We start from the raw sequence: 9,326 nt of genomic DNA, 5'->3' as shown, positions 1-9,326 counted from the left end.
GAGCCACCGATTTGGGTGTGCAGCGGTCGGTCCCTCCGATTTGCCCTTAGTCGACACAAAAAGCGGATGGTGGTAAAACAGAAGCTTCATTTCTTCCTCGTCCGCTAATGTTCATCCTCTTCTCCTCTCTTCTCTTCTCCTCTCTGATTCTTCTCTTTCATTTTTGTAAAAAAAATTTCTGTGAGGCTGAGAATAGATAGTGTTATGGATGATAGAGTTGTATTGAAGATTTATTATTACGGACAGATCTTATTACAAACATATGAGGGAGTTCAATTTGTGTGTGAAAATCCATTAGATGTTGTTATTCCGTTCACATTGTCATTTGAGGAGTTGAAAGGTGTGATTTGTGAGAAGATAGGCACGCAAAGATGTAGGAGAATATCGTGTATTGTGTACAGGTATCCTTTACCTGTGTTTGGCGGATTTGTTCAATTTCAGACCAAGTATGTGATGGACGAAGCGAGTATGCAGGAAATATTTTCAATGTACATGGAAAATCGCCACCGAATATCGTGCATCGAGTTATATATTGAGTTTGAGCAATCTGAAGCGGACCGTAACATTGAATTGGAAGATTATAATAGTGAAAGCGAAGATGAATTTGAAAGTAACTATGAGATCGTCGGTCCAGGTGAGGACGAAGAAGCAGCTGTTGGCGCCATGAACGCAAATGTGGCGGAAGTTGCAAATGCACTAGCAAACCCGCATCCGTTTCAAGAGCCTTCTTTCATGCGGTCGTTGGATTTGGGGGCTATGCACGCACCGGAGTTTCCGCAATATATGAATCCAGGTGCGTAAACCTAGGTAGCTACGTGAATCTCTGAAGTAGCAGATCGATAAGTCAGATGAGTAATGTATGTGATATGTGACCAGGCATTTGTGAGCATAGCGTTTGATTTTTTTATTAATTAATAGTTCTTTGTTGTGAATGATATTTAATTGTTGTTTACGTAGATGGAATAGCGAAAAATAAGACTCTAACGATCTTACCTAGTAAAGTATGTTTATTAATTGAGTTGTATTGAAGGACTTCTTACCATGTACATAATGAAGCATTTATTACTTTTGATGTATGTAGCCCCTCCTGTTGTGGCGGATGGTGAATTCACAGTGGGGATGGAATTCAGCTCAAGGGAGGCAGTAATCAAGGCAATCAAAGATTATACCATCCGGAGAGGTGTGGACTATCAGGTATATGAGTCGGAACCGACGACATTCTATGCCAAATGTATAGAATATGGGAATGGTTGTGACTGGTTGATCAGGGTAACCAAAATGCAGAAGAAGTACTGTTGGGAGATAAGGAGGTACAATGGAAGTCATACTTGTACCAGGTCTACTATTTCTCAAGACCATTCGAAGCTGGATTCCAAGACAGTTGCAGAAGCAATAAAGCCGTTGGTAGAGGTTGACCCGTCTATAAAGGTGAAATCAGTAATTGCTGATATCCAGTCAAAGTTTAACTACACCATCAGTTATCGCAAGGCTTGGTTAGCAAAGCAGCAGGCGGTCGAATCAATTTTTGGAAGTTGGGAAGCATCGTATGAAGCTTTGCCGATATGGTTTGAGGCCATGTGCCACAAAGAGCCATCAGCAGTGGTTCACTTTGAAACAATGCCAGCTTACCAGGGGGATGATTTGGTTCCTGATATACGTGTTCTACATAGAGTCTTCTGGAGTTATTACCCCTGTATAAGGGCCTTCAGACACTGCAAGCCAGTGGTGCAGGTGGACGGGACTCATTTGTATGGAAAATACAAGGGTTGTTTATTGGTTGCAGTGTCACAAGATGGTAATAACAACATCGTGCCTATTGCATTTGCCATAGTGGAGGGAGAGACTTCTGATGCATGGCACTTTTTTCTGAGCAACCTGCGTCAACATGTGGTGACCCGTGATGGTGTCGGACTAATCTCCGATCGACACGATTCGATTAGGTCAGCTATTGAACGAAGTAATGGGGCGTGGTCTCCTCCAAGAGCTTTCCATATGTTTTGTATCCGGCATATTGAGTCCAACTTCTTGAGGAAGTTCAAAGCACCTTACCTGCAGAAGCTTATCGTCAACATTGGTAAGTTTGTTTACAATGAACTTTTAATTTATTGTAAGCACGATCAAATAGAATGGTGTTCATAGTTGACTGAATGTTTTTCATAGGATACTCGAGGACGACCAGGGAGTACCAGATGCGCTATGAACGATTAAAGGAACGGGGTGAGGCTTACACCAATTGGCTTGATCGGATCCCTCGTGAGCAGTATGCTTTGGCATTTGATGGTGGTTACCGATGGGTCATATGACCACCAATCTTGTGGAATGTATCAACTCCGTCTTAAAGGGTGCACGCAATCTCCCAGTCACTGCACTTGTTAAGGCGACATTTTACAGACTGAATGAGTTGTTCACTAGGAAAAGAGCTGAGGCTGAAGCCCGAATCAGTGCTGGACTTGTATTCTCTGAGATGGTGACAACCAAGCTGAATGCAAATCAACGAGCATCAGGTAACATACAGGTTAGCTGTTTTGATAGAGAAAATGAAGTTTTCGAAGTACGCGAGATGCCTAGTGGGGTTGAGTATGCAGTTGACCTGCGCCACTATCGGTGTGACTGTGGTGAATTTCAGGTTGACCGAATTCCGTGTAGGCACGTGTTTGCGTGTTGTGCAAATCAGAGGTTGGATTGGAAAGTGTACGTTAATGACGTTTACAAGATGGACCAAATTCGAAGAGTATACAGGGCTAGGTTTCGACCACTGGGAAATCCGGCAACGTGGCCTGCTTATCATGGACCTAGATTCGTTGGAAACCCGTTCCTCAGACGGGTAGCCAAGGGCCGGCCGAAGATGACCCGCTTCTTGAATGAGATGGACACTCGTATGTTGCGTCGCCCGAGGCGATGCAAGCAATGCGGTGCCGAGGGCCATAGTCGCAGTAGATGTCGTCAAAGTGGTGGACCGAGTGCAGGTCCAACCGAATAGTAGTAGTTACCTTTTTTTACATTTCGTTTGGATTTACATTTATGTAAGACATTGACATTTGAATTGACCAACCAGTGCTTATATTCATTTCAAACCTGATTAACATCCAGGATATAAGATACGCAAGAAGTAATAACAATCTACGTAACATAGTCAACAATAAGTAAATACTAGTTAACATAGTAACTGTGTCAACAATAACAATGTAGTTAACATACTCAATAAGAAGGTACTAATAACCAAATTAACATAGTCAACAATAACAACCTAGTTAACATACTCAATAAGTAAATAGTACACATTATTTCTTAAATGGTAGTAACAACCTAGTTAACATTCTCAATAATTAACTAGTTACAACTTCACTTTCTCGGTGACCACTTCATATCTTTGTATAACTTTCTGCACTTCTTTGCAATCCTGTTAAAGGCGGATGGTGTATACCGATTTGCACTCCGACGTGGAGGATCAGCTCTAAGGTTGTAACCTTTACCTTTTTCACTTGTGGCCATACCTATGAAAACACAAAAAATACAAATACAAGTTCATTGTGGAATACAAATACAAATATAAATATAAATACAAATACAAAAATAAATACAAATACAAATACAAATACAAATACAGAAATAAATACAAATACAAATACAAATATAAATACAAATCATTACTAACATTCCTGATATACCTGCACTAGGTGCTGTATCCTCGTCAGCAGGATCGTCATCATCATCACCACCCTCATCCTCAGACTCATCAGCGTCATCACCCTCATCCTCAGACTCATCCTCATCATCACCCTCATCCTCAGACTCATCCTCATCATCACCCTCATCCTCGTCATCACCCTCATCCTCAGACTCGTCCCCAACCTCATCCTGATGAACGGCTCTATGACTCTCATGAATCAGAGTCATCGGAATACGTCTAGGATTTCCACTTTGTATGATCCCTCCCGCCGGATCATTGTTTCTGCTCGAGTCAACAGACATTCTGGCACCAGAATTATCAGATGAAGTGCGACCCCGACATCCCAAATTCAATGACCTCCTAGCTGGAGTAATACCACCCAAATGTGCTTGATGGTCGGTGGGAATGTCAATATAACTACCTGAATGTGACTGGTGCGACCCCGATGCCATCAAACCAAGCAGCTGACTGAATGAGGGTTGCTCTCCATACTCAAAATGTGGACCACCCCAAAACTGTTGGTGTGACGGGATTGACGCTGAGTAATAATCAGACGACTGCGTGTAAGGAACATATGGTGCAAAATACTCAACCCCCTGATGTGGCGGTTCCGGTGGCGGTGGTGGTGGAGGTACGGCCACCGGTTCCGGTTCCGGTTCTGGTGCCGGTGGTGGTGGTGGTGGTGGTGGAGGACCTTCTGGATTCTCTTCAAAAACAAGGTTCGACAATTGCAAGTGGTCACCATATGCCTCTCGGTACCAATGCATGTAAATTTCTAAAGGATAATGTAAATGCTCCAAGTCTTCAGATATAATGCAACTATATCGATTGGTCCACTGCATCACCCAACGCGAGTGGGTATTGGCCCAATCTTGATTCTTAGGCCCAGTTAGAACTTCCCCATGTGATGCACCTAGATCCTGCACTTCACTAGGAACACCCTGTGTCAATCCAAATTGCCTCCTTACTCTATCAGTTGCATGCCACTCGATGCATTCAAAAGATATAAGTGGCACTGTGGCACTCCACACCACCGAATTATGACGGATGGCTAAGGAAATTACGTCTGGGTCGATGTATCCAATGCCATAAGCCTGCCAAACAAACTGGACAAATCTCCCAGTAAGATGATTACACAACAATTACTTCACCTAAGAAGTTACATAAGGTACTTGTATTTTACACAATACCTGTCCTTCTTCTAGATCATCCAACAACCTCCTGTAGTGGGCAAGCGTTTTATATCGGTAGGCATAGTTTTGACGGTCCCAGTTATGCCACCTGCAGACGGACAATCCATTTGTTAACTTATCTTACCATAAATAGAATACAATTTTTATAAATTCTTTCAATGCATACTTTAATCAAAATTACCTGTTTGCAATTGGAAACACTCGGGGATTGCCAGGAATCGGCGCTAGAAATGGTAGCCGGATCCAAGCCCAACTGACCAACAGTGTCAGTGGACCGTCCATCTCCTTGCAGTCGACACGAGTTGCCCTACACAATGATCTATACAAGTGTGCCAGGCATGCCGAACCCCAACTAAACTGTATGATCCCACCGAAGTTGCGGAGCAACGGTAAAAATTTCCAGTGCACCCCTGCACCCGACTTATCTGCAAACAGAACTTTCCCAAGTAACAACATTATGTGACACTTTACATACATCTGCATGTGCACATCATCATTCAACACTATACGATCTCTCACACCCCTAAACCACGTTAATTTTATAAAGCTCCCTCTACAGTCACTTTTGCTGGGTGCAATTCCAAATTGGTGCAAGCACTCGGCTTCCAATGCCTCAAAGCTACTCATGGTCGGACCTGTAACCGGAAGACCATTTGTTGGCAGACCGAGAATTACCGCCACATCTTCCAAGGTCACGGCACACTCACCAACCGGAAAATGAAAAGTATGAGTCTCGCGCCGCCATCTCTCAATCAGAGCATTAATCATTGCTGATTGGCCTTTAATGACTCCAATTTGGGATACATAATAAAATCCAGTCTCGCGTAACTGTGCCTCAACAATTTGGTTATATGGATCCGGCGGGTGTAAATGATCGCACATCAACATCCTTGACGCCTACAATACCACATTTTCCAGTGTAAGAACAAATATAACATAACTATATTATTCAAAAACACAATTATGCTTAACATGTCCATTAAAAGTAATTCCCAACATAATTGCAATTCAAAACATGTCCATTATTATTATTCATATAAAAAAAACAGCATACTAATCTTTTATTATTATTATTATTATTATTATTATTATTATTATTATTATTATTATTATTATTATTCAAACAGCATACATACATACTAAGTCCTCTATTATTATGATTATTATTATTGTTATTATTATTATTATTCATATAAAAAAACAGCATACTAATTTATTATTATTATTATTATTATTATTATTATTATTATTATTATTCAAACAGCATACATACTAATTTTTCTATTATTATGATTATTATTATTGTTATTATTATTATTCAAATAAAAAAACAGCATACTAATTTCTTATTATTATTATTATTATTATTATTATTATTATTCAAACAGCATACATACTAATTTCTCTATTATTATGATTATTATTATTGTTATTATTATTATTATTTATATAAAAAAACAGCATACTAATTTCTGATTATTATTATTATTATTATTATTATTATTATTATTATTATTATTATTATTATTATTATTATTATTATTATTATTCAAACAGCATATATACTAATTTTTCTATTATTATGATTATTATTATTGTTATTATTATTATTATTCAAATAAAAAAACAGCATACTAATTTTTGATTATTATTATTATTATTATTATTATTATTATTATTATTATTATTCAAACAGCATACATACTAATTTCTCTATTATTATGATTATTATTATTGTTATTATTATTATTATTTATATAAAAAAACAGCATACTAATTTTTTATTATTATTATTATTATTATTATTATTATTATTATTATTATTATTATTATTATTATTATTCAAATAGCATACATACTAATTTTTCTATTATTATTATTATTATTATTATTATTATTATTATTTATATAAACCAAACAACATACTAATTTTTTATTATTATTATTATTCAAACAGTATATATACTAATTTTATTATTAATCATAATAATTAACGATCAATAAAATAATTAATAAAATTTTCATTATTAATCGTAATAATTAATTAAATTCGATTACTAATACTGATAATAACAACAACAATATATCAATATCATTCTATTCCAATTTAATATGTACAGATCTTACTTTTTTTTTCTTTCATGTATTATTTTTTTAAACATTTCTTTTTTCTTTTTTTTAAATAATATACATTACCAGGGCTTCATCTTCATCACCAGTAGAAACAAACAAACATTCATCTCCATACATACATACATACAAGGTTTATTCCTATTTTTATTTCTATTTCTAACCACCTAATAATAAAATACATACATATATGTTTAATTTCTAATTTCTACTTAGTGTCATTACAATATATACTGTTAATAAAATCTAAAATTATCACTATTGTTATCATTAAATAAAATTATTAAAAAAAAACTTACATGATTTGGATCTCCAAGATAATTAACAATATGAAGCTCCGGTTGATTTACTTCCTTCGTTTTCCTTTTTTTTGGCATTTTTATTTAATTTTTCTGCTGAGATATGGTGGTCCAACAATGGTGAAGTAGTGGGGTTGAGAGTAAGTAGAAAGGAAAAGTTGAGAGTGAGAGAGAGTGTTGGAGAGTGAAAGAGATAGGGGTATCCGGTGGGTGAAATACACAGATAAGGGGTCACGGGCCACGCTGCATGCGCGACGTGTGGCAAGGGGTCACCAATCGGTGCCACCGATTTGAGCACCTCCCCTTCCTAGAAATCGGTCCCACCGATTTCCTTCCCCCCATCGATGCCACCGATTTCTTGAACAACGCCGTCACATCTCCGTCAAACACCCCAAACCCCCATAACGTTGAAAATCACCTACACCTTCCCCATATCAAAATTAAAAAACTCTATATAAATAACATGTTGATTAAATAGTTAAATTAGTTTTTAAAATATTATTTGTTTTTTAATTAATTTTTAAAAGATCTTTTAATTAAATTTAATTTTTTAAATATTTTAAATTAGTCATATTATTCATTTTGTCATTTCTATTGCTAATGACGTTAGAGTTTGTTAATATGGTACGTTAAATAACATTACAACATTTATCTAGTAGTCTTAATTGACTATTAATATGATCAATTTATAAAATTAATAAAATTAACTTCAAATTGAGAGATTTCAATGTCTCAAATTTTTTCTTCAATTATTAGATTTTGATTTGATATAATTTTATAAATTTATTATGTTAATAGTCAATTAAGACTATTATGTGTGTATTATGGTGTTACTTAATGTGTTACATTAACAAATTTTGACACCATTAATAAAGAAAATAATGTGATTAATTTAAAATATTTGAAGGATGAATTTAATTAAAAAAATTCGAAAACCGATTTAAAAAACGAGTAATATTTTAAGAATAAATTAGACCATTTACTCATAATATGTTTGATTATATATATATAAATTTTTTAAATTATTTTTTTTCAATTCATTTGTAATTAATATTTGGATGTCGATGAATTTCAGATAGAGGTAAATAAGAAAAAATATAAGAAATTAAAAAAATTAGCACTGAAATTACTCGTAAACCAATATTTTAGTTGATTAATTAAAAAATAACACTCTTCTAGTTATTTTTTATTGATTGATGGATGTATTGTAAATTTGATAAAGACACTCGATGGATTTTTATCTATAAATTTTATTTTTTTTGAATTTTTTTTTAATCGTCCCTCTATAGTACATAAGAATTAAAAAGTTATCTTCAGTAGCTATTAAAAGTCTCACTCTAATGAACCACCACCGTTTTGATTGTATTTATATAGGTTGTATCTTATAGTGAGTCGAATTAGATTAATTCAATTTATATCTTGACATTAATATATTAGTAAATCGAATTTGATAGTTTCAAATTGGGTTCTTATTACGCAATAAATCAAAATAGGTAGTGTCGATTTAGATTTATCTAGTAAATCGAATCAGTGTAATTTGATTTATCTCTATTTCAGCTAAATCAAATTAATTCATTTCGATTTACATAAAGATATAGCAAATAAAATTAGATAACTTCGATTAATATATATACATTATAAAAATGAGACATGCATATAATATTTGTAGTTTTAGAACGTTGATGTAAAATTAGATGCCATTTTATTTATTGATGTGAATTATCCTATTTTATATAAATAAAACATTTTCTTAAACTATATTTAATAATACACCTTTATTATTATGTCAACATGGTACTTTGTATTATGAAGTAATCTTTCTAGCTTTTTGGGTCTACGAATTTTGTTGAGTTTTGGACTACTATAATTCAAAAATTGGAACTGTATAACGTAAAACGAGTGAAAAATTTATTTTATAGAATTTTAATTTCTATTGTACGAGATGATGTAAAGTATGACTTCTTTGTGATAGACAATGACGAAGATTTGCAAGTTTTGTTTTATTGTCTTCGTCAGCTTCTCGAGATTAGAATC

At 34.8% G+C, this 9,326-nt stretch overlaps 1 protein-coding gene across 1 annotated transcript; it reads left to right on the top strand.

The window, feature by feature from the left end:
- Window positions 1–204: 204 nt before the first annotated feature.
- LOC130980383 (uncharacterized) lies at window positions 205–2,303 on the top strand. Its single transcript, XM_057904072.1, has 3 exons — window positions 205–793; window positions 1,082–2,074; window positions 2,161–2,303. The coding sequence occupies exons 1-3, from the start codon at window positions 205–207 to the stop codon at window positions 2,301–2,303; spliced, it is 1,725 nt and encodes a 574-aa protein (XP_057760055.1).
- Window positions 2,304–9,326: the final 7,023 nt, after the last annotated feature.

This window comes from Arachis stenosperma, chromosome 5, assembly GCF_014773155.1.
Source record: "Arachis stenosperma cultivar V10309 chromosome 5, arast.V10309.gnm1.PFL2, whole genome shotgun sequence".
In the NCBI taxonomy this organism is placed as follows: Eukaryota; Viridiplantae; Streptophyta; class Magnoliopsida; order Fabales; family Fabaceae; genus Arachis; species Arachis stenosperma.
This window is presented reverse-complemented; position numbering and strand designations above follow the sequence as displayed.